Here is a 17562-nt window from a genome sequence, read left to right as displayed (position 1 = left end):
CTCATCTTCGGTTTCAGAGGGATGACACATTTATTAATTTGATTTTATTTACTAACGAGGCTGCATTCACGAACCACGGAAATGTTAACATGCGTAACATACATTATTGTGCAACTAAAAGTCTGTGTTGGCAGTGGCAAGGTGCACAACAAAAACCGCGGTTGGTGAATGTATGCTGTGGAATTCTGGAAGATCATATTAATTCCCCTATTTCATTGAAGTAAATCTTAATGGTAGGAGTACGCCTCATTCCTGCAAGAAACATTAGGTCTGTTATTGGAAGAAATACCTTTAGCAACAAGAAACAGAATGTGATATCAACACAATGGGTATCCGGCACATTTTTCACTGATGGCTAGAAATGAGTTGCAGAAACGATTCCCAAATCGTTGGACTGGACGCAGAAGACGTGTTGTGGCCGTCTCCTTTGCCAGACTTGACGCCTCTGGATTTTTTCTTGCGAGGATTCGTGAAAGACATTGTTTATAAAGTCATTCCATCCACAGCTGAAGATATGCGAGAGAGGATTGTCAGAGCATGTCTTCGATAACTGCCAATGTGATAAGGAATACCACTCAATCCACGATAAGAAGATTGCAACACTGCATTGATACCAATGGTCATCACTTCGAACACCTTCTGTAAATGGACGTTCATGCCACCTTTGTGACCTTCGTTGACCTTACTCTTACACATCATTGGATTCATCTCGATAGCCACTATCAGAAGAGAAGTACCAAACTGTAGCATACCATTTAAAAAGCAAAGTTTACCTTAATATCTCTGAAGCAAGCCCACGTAGCAACAAAAAACCAACATCATATTATGGCCCCTGTTGTCCCATGCAAGTTTTGTCTCTCAACTTTTCAGCTCCTATCGTACTTTCGGAGTTATTCTTGGTGGCAATAGTTAGTGACACAGCCAGTATAATATGATACATATGCAGCATAGGAATTAGCAATTATATTAATTCCAGATAACATCCAGGTTGACTTTGTACATTCACACACTCAGAACAGTCCATATTTCAAAACTTCTTACATTGGAACCTTTGTGCGTGATGTATTACTGGATAACTGCTTCTTGCAGAAACCAGGCAATACTGGCATAGTCTGTTGTGGCCAGCTGTCGAAAGAGGCCTATCACAGATGTAGGTTGGGGAATTCTTGCTCTGATCAAGGCCTTAAGAAACTTGCGACATTGTCTGTCATATCGTGAACACTCTTTTATCACATGGTTGAGGTCTGCAACCCGAGCTGGGTGGACTTTGCAGCATGCAGCATATGAAGATGTGAAGGATAACAGCCATGACCGAGCTGTATGCACATTACAGAGTGCTACGACATCTGGACGGCTTAATTTGGGGAACCAGGTTTTCCCAGCAGTATTTCAATGCCTCATCAGGAGAGGTTCAACGGATCTCTCAACTGAACTGTGTTCATTAGCAGACATGTTAGCTAATGACAATCACAGAACAACAAACATGTCTTTGTAAATTGTTTTGTCCTTTAAGCAGTCCATCCCTATCTGCAGTCATTGATCTGTAAAACTGTGTCTGCACAAATTATTATTTATGTTTTGGTATTGGGCCTTTGAACAAAGCGTACAATGATAGTGTACTCAACACAAGCTATCTTTCTGTAGGTATAAATGTGTGTTGCTCTGAACAGGAATGGATACTGTGCCAAATGTCATTTGAATTCAGTCACGCGAGTGCTCGGACCATGTTGAACAAGTCACTTCTCACCTCTTTACAATAAGTAGCCTTTTATTGTCTGGGGTCACTGCTGCTGACAGTAAGAGAACTATAAACTGCAACATGCTGTATGAAGAGAAGTTGAAGGAGAGGAATAAGTGTGTCACTCTGTTCCACACTGCAGTATTCTCCAACACAAGTCAAAGAGGGCAGCCATGTATTCACATTATCCATTTCTTATGTTTGCTTGACATACATGATGAACTGACAAAAAAATGTAGAAGCAGTACCACCATTCCCTCATCTGCTCTGCATTAATGTCTCACAGTACACACTCAGCAACCAAGACAAAACTTTTCACCTGACATGGGCAACACTGCACTTGTCCCACTATGGCTTCTGGCAGTTCCAGCTTATGCCAACATCCCATGAGGCTGTATTATAAGTGGACAGCTTTATGTTAGTATTGATAATAACACTGGATGATGATAAAACTCAATGTCTCACAAATATAAAACACTAAAAGTGTGATGTATCAGTCACTGTAGTTGAGGGCTGGCATTCGTTTCACCCTGCCACTGTGTGCACATGCCACAGTGCCTGATAATACTACAGATTTTTGTGTTCCATAATTGACTCTCGTCTCCTTAATAGAGGTATGCAATATGCTAACAATTTCAGTAGCAAAATTACCTTATTACCCCAAGCAGTAGAGTGGGACTTTGACACAATTTTTTAGGCATTGCAAATGAAATATACTAGCCTAAGCAAGGTGCTTACACAGGAGCAGTAGGGTGTAGCTGATTACTTTTCATGCAGCCTGTGCCCACCATAAAAGGGAGCAAACCAGTCTACATGACAGAAACGTGGTAGGTTAAGGCAGTCCGACACAATGATGGGCTTCCATGTTTCCTTCTCCCCTCTGTTCACCAGTGTGCAAAAACGTGTTCTGCATTGCTACACTCTATTCTACAACACACAGGGTTAATGTGTACTGGTTAACACACTGTACTGCAGTCTGGATGTGCAGACATCAAATATCAACTCTACTGTGTTGCCTGATGTTCTCTATTGTGGTTCTAAAGGCCATCCAGAGAATACCACAAAGTTTTCTTCTACTTAGGCACAGCACATGGTCTTCTGTTTCTATAAACTGGAGTCACTGATACGTGCCTAACAACCTCAATACTGATGAGTCAGTTAGATCTAAGGGGTAAGATAGATGCGGCTTACAGGAAAATTAAAGAGACCTTTGGAGAAAAGAGAACCACTTATATGAATATCAAGAGCTCAGATGGGAAATCAGTTCTGAGGAAAGAAAGGAAAGCAGAAAGGTGGCAGGAGTATATAGAGGGTCGATACAAGGGCAATGTACTTGAGGACAATATTAGGGAAATGGAAGAGGACGGAGGTGAAGATGAAATGGTAGATACGATACTGCATGAAGAATTTGACAGAGCACTGAAAGACCTAAGTCGAAACAAGGCCCTGGGAGTAGACAACATTCCATTAAAACTACTGATAGCCTTGGGAGAGCCATTCCTGAGAAAACTCTACCATCTGGTGAGGAAGATGGTTGAGACAGGCGAAATACCCTCAGACTTCAAGAAGAATATAATAATTCCAATCCCAAAGAAAGCAGCTGTTGACAGGTGTGAGAATTACTGGACTATCAGCTTAATAAGTCACGGCTGCAAAATACTGACACTAATTCTTTACTGACGAATGGAAAAACTGGTAGAAGCCGACCTTGGGGAAGATCAGTTCAGATTCCATAGAAATGTTGGAACACGTGAGGCAATACTAATGCTACACTTATCTTAGAAAATAGATTAAGGAAAGGCAAACCCACGTTTCTAGCATTTGTAGATTTAGAGAAATCTTTTGACAATATTGACTGGAACACACTTTCAAATTCTGAAAGTGGCAGGGGTCAAATATAGGGAGCAAAAGACGATTTACAATTTGTACAGAAACCAGATGGCAGTTATAAAGAACAGTAAGAACAGAGGGGCAGGAAAGGGAAGCTGTGGTTGGGAAGGGAGTGAGACGGGGTTGTAGCCTATCCCCGATGTTATTCAATCTGTATATTGAGCAAGCAATAAAGAAAACAAATGAAAAGTTTGTAGTAGGTATTAAAATCCATGGAGAAGAAATAAAAACTTTGAGGTTCGCCGATGACATTGTAATTCTGTCAGAGACAGCAAAGGACTTGGAAGAGCAGTTGAACGCAATGGACAGTGTCTTGAAAGGAGGATATAAGATGAACATCAACAAAAGCATAACGAGGATAATGGAATGTAGTCGAATTAAGCCGGGTGATTCTGAGCGAAAGATTAGAAAAATGAGACACTTTGAAATAGTAGATGATTTTTGCTACTTGGTGAGCAAAATAACTGATGATGGTCGAAGTAGAGAGGATATAAAATGTAGAGAGGCAATGGCATGGAAAGCGTTTCTGAAGAAGAGAAATTTGTTAACATTGAGTACAGAGTTGTCAGGAAGTCTCTTCTAAAAGTGTTTGTATGGAGTGTAGTCATGTATGGATGTGAAACATGGACGATAAAAAGTTTGTACAAGAATGGAATAGAAGATTTCGAAATGTGGTACTACAGAAGAATGCTCAAGATTAGATATGTAGATCGTGTAACTAATGAGCTGGTACTAAATAGAATGGGGGAGAAGAAAAATTTGAGGCACAACTTGACTAGAAGAAGGGATCGGTTGGTAGGACATAATCTGAGGCATCAAACGATCACCAATTTAGTACTGGAGGGCAGTGTGGAGGGTAAAAATCATAGAGGAAGACCAAGAGATGAATACACTGAACAGATTCAGAGGGATGTAGGGTGCAATAGTTGCTCAAAGATGAAGAAGCTTGTGCAGGATAGAGTAGCATGGAGGGCTACATTTAATCAGTCTCTGGACTGAAGATCACAACAACAACATCTTTTGTTACACATGTGTTCCAAACAAGTGTTGTTCCTTTACTTTTCAAATATGTTTTAAGTCTGTATGTTTACATAATGGGCTACTTAACAATATGTATATATAGCATTATCTGCGCAGAGTGGCTGCATAGTTTGAGGCACCATGTCACAGATTGCGTGACCCCTCCTGCCGGAGGTTAGAGTCCTCCCCCAGGCATGGGTGTGTGTGTTGTTCTTAGCATAAGTTAGTTTAAGTAGTGTGTAAGTCTACGGACCAATGACCTCAGCAGTTTGGTCCCTTACGAATTCACACACATTTGAACAGTTGAACATAGCATGCAACTTAATATTGTCTAAACTGCCTAAACCAGTTTTTCTTTTAGTTGTAGTCTTTATTGTAAACCCCACCATCTCAGTCTCTCTTTGTTCATTTTAACTTAACATGAAAATAAATGTTTGAAAAATAAATTTATTGCTGCTGCTGTCATTTCTGCAATTTATCATTACTGAGACATTACATATAAATATTGTTCTGTCTGCCTTATTCTAAAGTATCTTACAGAAGTGCTCTTGATAATTCTTGCAGTATACTTGTTTTAGTTCCTGATAATCATCTGTATTCCTTCAGGTTCCACACACAGTTTCATGGTAGTTGCCCCTCCGCTTATTGTAATACAAAAGTTTTCATGTACCTTCTCATTGACATCTCCTGCATGTCCACAATAAGCTTAATTTTGTTTCTGGAGTAACATTATGCCCCAGCATTAACAGATTATAATGCCCTCTCTCTCTCTCTCTCTCTCTCTCTCTCTCTCTCTCTCTCTCTCTCTCTCTCTCACTGATTATCATTGAGCCTCCATACATTAGGTTCCATGTCTCCTCATAGGTAAAAATCACAACCAGCAGATTTTAGTTACTTTCCTTATGGAAACATCATTTCAGGAGTTGTCAAAAATGCACTTTGTCCTTTGACTTATGAACTCTCTCTATCCTTATTTTCATTAACATTGACAGCTCCATTCCTGAGGAGCTAAATCATTCCAAATCTGATAAATATGATTTGAATACTGTAATAATATCAAATTTTTAATTTTGCTGTGATGTCAGTCTCTGATCGCATTTCCATTGTTTCTGCTCACTGATCTTCCTCACACACTTTCTCAGTATTGCAGTCAGGTGATGCTTAATATTCGCCTATTGAGGGAAAGTGGTTCTATACCCACGTATATGAACTCTATTTACTGACCACCCTTCAAATTTGTGTGATAAAAACTTTTATAGTTGAATTTCCTAATACCTTAGTTCCATTTTTTTCCTGAACAACTACCTTCCTGCACTGCTACTTTCTCTAAATTACTTTAACTGCTAAGTTAAAAACCTGCTTTCAACCTGTTTATTGTGTGTGTCTCACATAACCCATTCATATGTCTACAAATGCTTTGAATGCTGTCTGATGATCATAATGCCACAGTAAGTACATATAAATGTGTGAGACTGTCGGATTAGTGCACTTCCAGTAGCTGTATTATTATTACTAAATGGTGTATTTGAAGCATGTTGTTCAAAAATTGTCCATTCATTGCAGCAGTCTTGTTAGCCTCTCCTTAGTTTGTGCTTCATTGTGAACAATTTGTTGTTTGGCCTGCTAAGCTATGCCTCTGGGGAACGTAGGAAAAGTAGTGTGGAAACTGGCACGTTGAATCGTAAGTCATTCATCTTTACTGACAGTAACAACTTAACAGTGAACAGATATTCTTTTTGGCAGTGTGTGTTTCATTATCTGTGCAGACAATCTCTCAGCAGCACTGCTACCTCCTGTCTCCCACACGAAAACACCCGCTCACACAGTGCCTTTCTGTGCAGTGCGCCAGCCACTAATAGGAGGAGGCACAACGCGGGCCCGCAGCCAAACAGCGACCACGACGGAACTCCTGCCACAGCTGCGCTGCCCGTGACTTCCTGTAACACTCCTCCGTCTGATGACACCACCATCTCTCGCATGTGGTGAGTTGCATCACGATGCCTGCCCAATTTCTAGACTTGTAGTATCATTTAATGGGGCATTCACCAAGTAAAAAAATAAAATTTCCATTATTTGATAAAGAAAAGTTACAGTTGTCAGTAGAAATTGTTTTTTTTTTTTTTGATAGCTTTTGTGTTATGACATGGTGAAATATGAAATTTGAGTATGTGTGCATAATAGAGTTGCACACCCTTCTCTGGATTCACAGCGAGTACTCTGACATGATGGACTGTATTTGAGTGTGTGTGATGGGTTTTGATTGCAAGTGACGCATGGGTTTGTGCACGCTCGGATGAGGAGCCCAGATGTGGGTGAAGCCTCATGAATTTGCTACTGGAATATGTTCAGTTCAGAATGACTCAAATGCATTCACGTGGCAGATGTACCCTATGAGCCATATCCTTTCCCAAACGTTCTTGATATATTTGTAGGTTGAATGCAGTTTCTGTTTATGTATCTTACAAATTAGTGCTGAAGGAAATTGGTGCATAAGCAGGCTTTTGGTGCATTGTCATTCAGCAAAACGTAAATGTTATATAAATGAATAATTGTGAATATAAATTTACAGAGGTTCTCAGAAAGAAATAATGAAGGAAGAGAAAGCAGATATGGAAATTGGAGGGACTAAGAATGATTATTCAGTACAGGAGTTAAGATGTGGCATGTTAGGAAGGTGTGTTCAAATATAATTTGAATTTTCATTAAATGACTTCATTGGGCACGTGTGTAACAACCACTGAAAATTTCTACTATTAGCGGAACTTGACCTGGATTTCCTGCTTATCACAAGTAGTTGCCTTAACCATTAGGCTGTCGGAGCATGCCTCCAGTTCTTACTTGAACTTCCATTGTCACTTATGTTTCCACCTCTGACTTCCAAACACTAGCACCCATAGATGAAAGTTGGAGTTAGATCTGCAGGCCAGTTCTACTGGCCTAATAGTTAAGGTGCCTGCTTGAGATATGCAGGAATTCCAGTCTGTACTGTTGTGTGGAGATGTGTGCTCCACCATATATACCTCTCCAGTTGTAAACAACCTCCTATAGCTGACAGAGTTTAGTAATTTTATTGATCCATTTTCATCTACAGCTGCACAATGTGCAAGAGATATTTGGATTTTTTTTTGTTAATATTAACATTTTTACATATACTTTTGTACATAACACACAATAATGCATAAATTAATGATGAATACTTAAATAAATGTTGTTACACTATATACAGATAAATACAAATGTTCTTCTGAATGAGACTACATTGGGTAAACACACCAAAATTTAGTTTTGTAGGTATTCATTTACTGTGTAAAAGCAGTGATCAACCAAGTACGACTACAGTTCAGATTTGAAGTGACCAATGTTTTGTATGTGTTTAATGGTATCTGGTAAGGCACTGTATTGTTTGATACTAGGATGGATAAGGCTGTTTTGAAATAACTTTGTGTTGGAGTGCCATGAGTAGTGTTTTTATTCATCTTGGGGCAATTTTTATGAAATTATATCCTGAAGTACACTTTTCTTTTTCAAATTCAGTACCCACTGATGACGGACATAGTTGGCGTTTTGAAAAAGAATATCACTGTTTCACAGTGCCATTGCAGTTCGTTTTAAAGTCAACGACGAACCACTGTGCACCTGAATAATACTTACATAGGTCTGACAGTAACATCTGCGAGATTTTCCAGCTACTTTATGAAAGTAAGAGTAAAGTGTAACAAGCTGTTGCATAATACAGTAGTCTATTAACTATTCAGGGGGAACATGATAGCAAAACTACTATTTTGATGTTGATAAGGGGTAAGAAAGTATCACAGGGGCTTAGTAGATGGGCTTTGATTACTTAGGTCAATCAGCCACAGTTGTCCATGATCCACTACTTCAGTATACATTTAAAAGCCTCATCCAGTATAGTTCAAGAACAGAAGTACATCAACCTTCACAGTTAATCATGAGTGACATAGAACATGTACCATCATGTTAAAATTTTTAAAAGTAATCATAACAGGCTAGATCACAAGGCATATTTACTGAAAGATCACCGGTTTCAATCACTGCATGATCATCTTTAGACTTACAACTGTATTGATGGTTAATGGCTGTGTATCGAGTAGAAACTGCTGAATGATCTGGCAGTTGACTATCATTATTCAGTGGTTCCTGATCCATGCACAACCATTAACCATCAGTATGGCTTTAGGGCTGAAATGATCATGTGACTGAAACCAGTGACCTTCCAATAAATGTGCCTTGCAATCTTTCAAGGATTATATGTTGATAACTCCAATAATCTTTCTTTCAAAAATATTGATCAAAAGTATCCCAATGACATGATTTGCATGCAGCCTACATAATGTAACTTTCTTATGGTCCATTAATCACTTACCAGTACAATTGTTTGACTGCACAAAATTGTTACCAGTAGTGATCAAATTCCAGGTGCAGACAAATATCAGGATACAATAAATATCAGGAAACAGTTTATTAGACATGAGCTGGCCCATATCACTTGTAAACTAAAATTAATTACAGTAAGTTAACATTCCTAATTTTTTTTTTTTTTTTTTTTTTTTTTTTTTTTTTGTGATCAGTCTACTGACTGATTTGATGCGGCCCGCCACGAATTCCTTTCCTGTGCTAACCTCTTCATCTCAGAGTAGCACTTGCAACCTACATCCTCAATTATTTGCTTGACGTTTTCCAATCTCTGTCTTCCTCTACAGTTTTTGCCCTCTACAGCTCCCTCTAGTACCATGGAAGTCATTCCCTCATGTCTTAGCAGATGTCCTATCATCCTGTCCCTTCTCCTCATCAGTGTTTTCCACATATTTCTTTCCTCTCCGATTCTGCGTAGAACCTCCTCATTCCTTACCTTATCAGTCCACCTAATTTTCAACATTCGTCTATAGCACCACATCTCAAATGCTTCGATTCTCTTCTGTTCCAGTTTTCCCACAGTCCATGTTTCACTACCATACAACGCTGTACTCCACACGTACTTCCTCAGAAATTTCTTCCTCAAATTAAGGCCGGTATTTGATATTAGTAGACTTCTCTTGGCCAGAAATGCCTTTTTTGCCACAGTGAGTCTGCTTTTGATGTCCTCCTTGCTCCGTCCGTCATTAGTTATTTTACTGCCTAGGTAGCAGAATTCCTTAACTTCATTGACTTCGTGACCATCAATCCTGATGTTAAGTTTCTCACTGTTCTCATTTCTACTACTTCTCATTACCTTCGTCTTTCTCCGATTTACTCTCATACCATACTGTGTACTCATTAGACTGTTCATTCCGTTCAGCAGATCATTTAATTCTTCTTCACTTTCACTCAGGATAGCAATGTCATCAGCGAATCGTATCATTGATATCCTTTCATCTTGTATTTTAATTCCACTCCTGAACCTTTCTTTTATTTCCATCATTGCTTCCTCGATGTACAGATTGAAGAGTAGGGGCGAAAGGCTACAGCCTTGTCTTACACCCTTCTTAATACGAGCACTTCATTCCTGATCGTCCACTCTTATTACTCCCTCTTGGTTGTTGTACATATTGTATATGACCCGTCTCTCCCTATAGCTTACCCCTACTTTTTTCAGAATCTCGAACAGCTTGCACCATTTTATATTGTTGAACGCTTTTTCCAGGTCCACAAATCCTATAAAAGTGTCTTGATTTTTCTTTAGCCTTGCTTCCATTATTAGCCGTAACGTCAGAATTGCCTCTCTCGTCCCTTTACTTTTCCTAAAGCCAAACTGATCGTCACCTAGCGCATTCTCAATTTTCTTTTCCATTCTTCTGTATATTATTCTTGTAAGCAGCTTCGATGCATGAGCTGTTAAGCTGATTGTGCGATAATTCTCGCACTTGTCAGCTCTTGGTGTCTTCGGAATTTTGTGGATGATGCTTTTCCGAAAGTCAGATGGTATGTCGCCAGACTCATATATTCTACACACCAACGTGAATAGTCGTTTTGTTGCCACTTCCTCCAATGATTTTAGAAACTCTGATGGAATGTTATCTATCCCTTCTGCCTTATTTGACCGTAAGTCCTCCAAAGCTCTTTTTAATTCCGATTCTAATACTGGGCCCCCTATCTCTTCTAAATCGACTCCGGTTTCTTCTTCTATCACATCAGACAAATCTTCACCCTCATAGAGGCTTTCAATGTATTCTTTCCACCTATCTGCTCTCTCCTCTGCATTTAACACTGGAATTACTGTTGCACTCTTAATGTTACCACCGTTGCTTTTAATGTCACCAAAGGTGGTTTTGACTTTCCTATATGCTGAGTCTGTCCTTCCAACAATCATATCTTTTTCCTGCAGCCATTTCTTCTTAGCTTCTTTGCACTTCCTATTTATTTCATTCCTCAGCGACTTGTATTTCTGTATTCCTGATTTTCCCGGAACATGTTTGTACTTCCTCCTTTCATCAATCAACTGAAGTATTTCTTCTGTTACCCATGGTTTCTTCGCAGCTACCTTCTTTGTACTTATGTTTTCCTTCCCAACTTCTGTGATGGCCCTTTTTAGGGATGTCCATTCCTCTTCAACTGTACTGCCTACTGCGCTATTCCTTATTGCTGTATCTATAGCGTTAGAGAACTTCAAACGTATCTCGTCATTCCTTAGTACTTCCGTATCCCACTTCTTTGCGTATTGATTCTTCCTGACTAATGTCTTGAACTTCAGTCTACTCTTCATCACTACTATATTGTGATCTGAGTCTATATCTGCTCCTGGGTACGCCTTACAGTCCAGCATCTGATTTCGGAATCTCTGTCTGACCATGATGTAATCTAATTGAAATCTTCCCGTATCTCCCGGCCTTTTCCAAGTATACCACCTCCTCTTGTGATTCTTGAACAGGGTATTCGCTACTACTAGCTGAAACTTGTTGCAGAACTCAATTAGTCTTTCTCCTCTTTCATTCCTTGTCCCAAGTCCATATTCTCCTGTAACCTTTTCCTATACTCCTTCCCCTACAACTGCATTCCAGTCGCCCATGACTATTAGATTTTCGTCCCCCTTTACATACTACATTACCCTTTCAATATCCTCATACACTTTCTTTATCTGTTCATCTTCAGCTTGCGACATCGGCATGTATACCTGAACTATCGTTGTCAGTGTTGGTCTGCTGTCGATTCTGATTAGAACAACCCGGTCACTGAACTGTTCACAGTAACACACCCTCTGCCCTACCTTCCTATTCATAACGAATCCAACACCTGTTATACCATTTTCTGCTGCTGTTGATATTACCTGATACTCATCTGACCAGAAATCTTTGTCTTCCTTCCACTTCACTTCACCGACCCCTACTATATCTAGATTGAGCCTTTGCATTTCCCTTTTCAGATTTCCTAGTTTCCCTACCACGTTCAAGCTTCTGACATTCCACGCCCCGACTCGTAGAACATTATCCTTTCGTTGATTATTCAATCTTTTTCTGATGGTAACCTCCCCCTTGGCAGTCCCCTCCCGGAGATCCGAATGGGGGACTATTCTGGAATCTTTTGCCAATGGAGAGATCATCATGACACTTCTTCAATTACAGGCCACATGTCCTGTGGATACACGTTACGTGTCTTTAATGCAGTGGTTTCCATTGCCTTCTGCATCCTCATGTCATTGGTCATTGCTGATTCTTCCGCCTTTAAGGGCAATTTCCCACCCCTAGGACAAGAGTGCCCTGAACCTCTAACCGCTCCTCCGCCCTCTTCGACAAGGCCGTTGGCAGAATGAGGCTGACTTCTTATGCCGGAAGTCTTCGGCCGCCAATGCTGATTATTTATCAATATTTAGGCAGTGGCGGGGATCGAACCCGGGACCGAAGACGTTTTGATCATGAATCAAAGATGCTACCCCTAGACCACTGGTACATGTTATCACCTCTCATTAATATCGGAAACAACTAATGCCCATAATTCATCCACATAAATCATTCCCTAATCCTTACACAAAACTAAATTTGTTTGTGGTGAAGAGATATCACAAGAGGATTTGGTGTCTCAAAGTTAGATAAAAATTCTAAGCAATCTTTCTCTCTAGAAGATTTTCCAGTCGCCTACTAAACTACATTTACCTGAATTGGTCAATGAACCATCCAGTGGGAATGCTATCCAGCAACTGTTGTCTCTGTTAACTAACCGCAAAGGAAGCTAAATATGATTTCATTCACAAATAGCGAACTTGGATTGACATAATGTAAAGTTTTGTGCTGCGTGGGGATTTGAACCAAGCACTTAATCTGATTGTTAATTAAATACAACCAAATGTAAGATAAGGAACTTTTTCAGCAGTAGCTAATGCTTGAAGCAGCAATGACGAGATGGATAGATAATTTTTGCCTCACTAGCATTAGAACCTGACACCTACCTCCATTGTTTTCTAGAAAAATGGGTGTTAAATGTAGGTTCCTTTCACCAGTAGCGAGAAATGCCCCATGTTCTCACTAGTTATAATGTGACAGTGTGTTTGTTGGTGAATGGGAATCAAAAACTGCAGGTATTGTCATGGACTATACATGAAGGGATGTTAACCATCGAATTCTTTTTCGCCACTGCCACACACAAACTTGAAATGATGTCACGAAATATCCTGTGTCTTACTGGAAGTTGAAATCATTCTGTGCCATTATTGTTGACAGTGAATGAATAAATGTTAAGAAATCAAAATTGTTTGCCACCAGCAGTTAGGTGTCCTCATGTTATAAGTTCAAAAGACATGATGAAAATCTTTGTGCTGTACTATGATTTTAAAATCTTGAACAGACAGAATTGATGGGACTGTATTGTCATGAAGGGATCAAATCCTGTTAATGGGAAAACCTGAGTTGGAATTGCAGTCAGTTCAGAACCAATACACTTAACATCTAGAGCTCAAATAAAAGATGGAATAGTGTCTTGTGATATTAAATGGCATTTGGCTCATTAACTAGAATAAAGTTACAAGTGTAACAAATCTTATTAGTGACAGAGTTTCTACACACTGACACTTCCACTCAAAGTAACCTCTATTTGGTAGGGAAGAGAGACCATGTTTAATGTGATTTTGGAACCACAGTGTAATCTTATATTGTTCATGTTACCAGGGGAGAGTTGTATCTGTTTGTGCCTGTTAAGAACCATTGCCTGAATAGGAAAGGAAGCCACACCCTAAGATGGCGGCTAGTGTTGATATGCATAGTGTTCATGTGGAAAAAAGTGAAAATTACACCGATAAAAACAGCGTGTGCACGAATTGTAGTGATGAAATCAGAAAGTTAAATGATCGTTTAAGTAGTCTGCAACTAACCATTAATACTCTGATGAGCAAACTAAAAAAACTTACGTCCGGAAAGTGTGAACCTATATCAAACTTGCCTCACAGTAACCACGAAATTCCAGGCAAAGTGAAAAACAAAGCGCCTCATTCTCAACAAAGGTTATTGTATGAGCCTAATGCTGCGTTTACAAGCAGGTTCAGTGTGCAATCAACTGTGCAAGGTAAGAAACATTGTGCATGTGATAAAACTAACTTCCGAGCTGAATATGAAACTACAAATACGCGAAGAGATAAATCCAAAAGAATGCCTAACAACTCAACTACTGTTATGAAAGGAAATGAAACTGAAAGACCTGAACACTTGCGTGACCCAAATATCAAGTATTTGTCCAGCGCTAATACTAAATTGTTTGGCCATAACGACGGTGGACCTTCTAAACAGGCAGGGAAACCTAAACGAAGAAAAGTAGTTTTGATGGCAGACAGTCATGGTCGTGGATTTGCTCGCCTTCTGAGCGGTCAGTCCAGTTTACAAACAATCGTTTACACAAAGCCTGGTGCTTCTATGTCGGAAGTTTGCAGTCATGTACGATCCACAGACGTTGCTGACTTATCCTCTGAAGACTTTGTTGTGCTAATTGGTGGGTCAAATGACGTATATAAAAACGAAACCCACAAAGCAAAACAAGAACTAAAAATGTGCTTACGACAGTAGACACACACAAATGTTTTAATGCTGAGCATTCCACATCGGCATGACTTCCCGTCTTGGTCATGTGTAAATAAAGAAATAATCAATGCCAACCAACAAATTTCATTACTTTGCAAACGTTTCAGAAATGTAGAACTCGTAAATGTTAATAATATTGTGCGCATATTTCACACATTACATGGACTGCACGTTAACAACATCGGGAAAAAACTGCTCGTCGGAAAAAATTGAAGAAATTATCACCAAGAGGCATCAAACACTCAAAAGCAAAATCATTCTGGATTGGCCCCCCAAATATTCGAAGGAAACAACGCCAGCAAGACCTCACTCACCAACATAAACAACAAAAGAAGGAACTAGGTGCCTCCAATATTCAGGCAGTAACAGCTATACCAATTGCAGACCCAGCTCTAACACCAGCAGCAATATTATCAACAGTAGGAGCAGCAGCTGAACAACTACCAAGGGAGCCAGACACAGAAGAAAATTCTGCTGCAGATGATAATAGAAGAATAGATGCAGTCGGGAAAAGAAAAGCAGTACTTCCAGCACACCTGAATGATTTTTTATTGACAAGGTAAAGGTAAGTGATCAATTAAATATGCCAAAGTCTAACAATATGCTAAAGCCTAACAAACCCTTTAATTTCATGCTGATTCATCAAAATGTCCAATCATTGCTAAACAAATTAAGTGAAGTTGAAATTTTATGTACTGATGAGCTAAAAAACGTTTCTGTAGTGTGTATAACTGAACACTTGCTGCCTAAAGATGCAATGTCAGTCACAAAACTTGCAGACTTCAATCGTTCATCATTTTCTAGAATTACATCCAGTCATGGAGGGTCATGTATATTTGTTAAAAGTGGCATTGATTATTGTAACATAAAACCCATTGAACTGTTAGCTGAAGAGAAGATTTTTGAAATATCCGCAGTTGAACTCTCTGCATTAAAATTAATAATCATCTGTGTATATAGGAGCCCTGACGGGAACTTAAATAATTTGTCACCAACTAGAAGCAGCTTTAAATACTGTAAAAAACTTCAACAAAACAGTGATCCTATGTGGAGATTTTAATATAGATTTTCAAGAAATCTCAAAAGACCAGCAAAGCTTGATGACCCTACTGGAAACATTGAACATAAAAGCCATCATAGACTCTCCTACAAGAGTTACACCAACAACTAGCTCAACAATTGATCAGATATTAATAAACACAAATGTAAATCACAATTTCTGTGCCGGAAATCTTAATACTGGCTTCAGTGATCACTATGCACAGTTTATTGCTTTGCACACCCCAAGTGAAACAACTGAGAAAGAGGAACTTGTAAAAGAAGCAAGGAAATTCACTAACAAACAAATAAACCTTTTTGTACAGAGACTAAGTGAAGAAACTTGTTATGAAGTGTATACTTGTGAAAATACTAACAAAAAGTTTGAAAAAATCATGGAAATCTTCATGTCCTACTTTGAAGCTGCATTTCCATTAAAAAAGTAAAAATGACAACCTAACTTCAAAAAGAACAAATGGATTACAACAGGTATTAGAATATCTTGTGCAGAGAAAAGAAGATTACACGCTATAGCAAAGACACAGAACATGCCTCATGACTTTCATTTGTACCTGAAGAATTACAAAAGGATCCTCAAAAATGTTGTAGGGAAAGCTAAAACAATGGCAAATGACAAATACATTGAAAATTCAAAAAACAAATCTAAAGCTATATGGGAAGATATAAAACATCAAACAAGTGAAACTAAACAATATAAGAATATGAACTTATGTTATGAAGGACAAATGATTTCTTGCCCAACAGAAATTGCAAGGACCTTCAACAAATATTTTGCAAATGTAAGTGAACAGTTGGTGAGTGAACTGGAAGAACACAACAAAATATCACCTTCATCATGCAATAGTGTGAGAAATGTGTCTATATCTTTGTTCCTTCCACCCACAAATTCTGAAGAAATTTTATCAGTTATAAAAACCTTGAAAACAGGGTACTCATGTGGAATTGATGGAATACCAGATGCAAGCTGAACCCTTGACACATTTCTGCAACAGCTCACTGGCATCAGGAACCTTCCCCTCATGCTTAAAAACAGCAAAGCTGAAAGCACTGTTCAACAATGGAAATCCAGAATGTGTTTCAAATTATAGACCAATAGCCCTACTGCCTGTATTTTCTAAAATTTTAGAAAAAGTTTTTTTATAAGAGATTGTCTGATTTCCTAAATAAAAATAAAATTCTCTCTCCTTCACAGCATGGCTTCAGGAAAGGCTATTCAACTGAAAGTGCAATATTTGAATTTCCTAATGAAATCTACACTAAACTGGATGCAAGTGAGTTTGTGACACGCATATGTCTTCATTTATCTAAAGCTTTTGACGTCATTGACCATAATGCCCTACTGCAGAAGCTTGACCAGCTAGGAATTAGAGGTATATCCAATGAGTGGCTCAAGACATACCTATGTGGTCGCAAACAGGTGGTTGAAGTGCAATGTACTGACCATAACAAAATCAGCTACCACTATTCAGGATATGAAAATGTGAAATATGGTGTCCCTCAAGGATCAGTATTTGGACCCATTCTGTTTCTCCTCTATGTCAATGATCTTATGTACAACAAGTATTGCCAAACTACCCTCCAATTTGCAGACGATACAAGCTTCCTTATTAGTGGTAAAACAGAAGAAAAACTAAAAGACTCCACTATCCAAATAATGAACAGTGTAGAACAGTGGTTCAGCTACAACAAGCTAATTATAAACAAAGAAAAGACAGTAACACTGAACTTCTATATGTAAAAGGAAGACACCAGCCAAACATAGAAATAGAACTTAGGGACAGAGTTCTTGAAAGTGTTGACAGCACTAAATTTCTGGGACTCTGGCTCCAGAACAACACCAAATGGGAGGTACATATCAAA

General features: G+C 38.9%; 1 protein-coding gene across 1 annotated transcript in view; it reads left to right on the top strand.

Annotated features, from left to right (window-relative positions):
• LOC126427084 (caseinolytic peptidase B protein homolog) overlaps positions 1 to 17562 on the top strand; it is a 118216-nt gene that overhangs the window by 77084 nt on the left and 23570 nt on the right. Inside the window, exon 3 of the mRNA XM_050089261.1 lies at positions 6490 to 6630. Within this exon, the coding sequence (XP_049945218.1) occupies positions 6490 to 6630 (141 nt within the window). The remainder of the gene's footprint in view (positions 1 to 6489; positions 6631 to 17562) is intronic.

Source organism: Schistocerca serialis, chromosome 11 (assembly GCF_023864345.2).
Source record: "Schistocerca serialis cubense isolate TAMUIC-IGC-003099 chromosome 11, iqSchSeri2.2, whole genome shotgun sequence".
In the NCBI taxonomy this organism is placed as follows: Eukaryota; Metazoa; Arthropoda; class Insecta; order Orthoptera; family Acrididae; genus Schistocerca; species Schistocerca serialis.
This window is presented reverse-complemented; position numbering and strand designations above follow the sequence as displayed.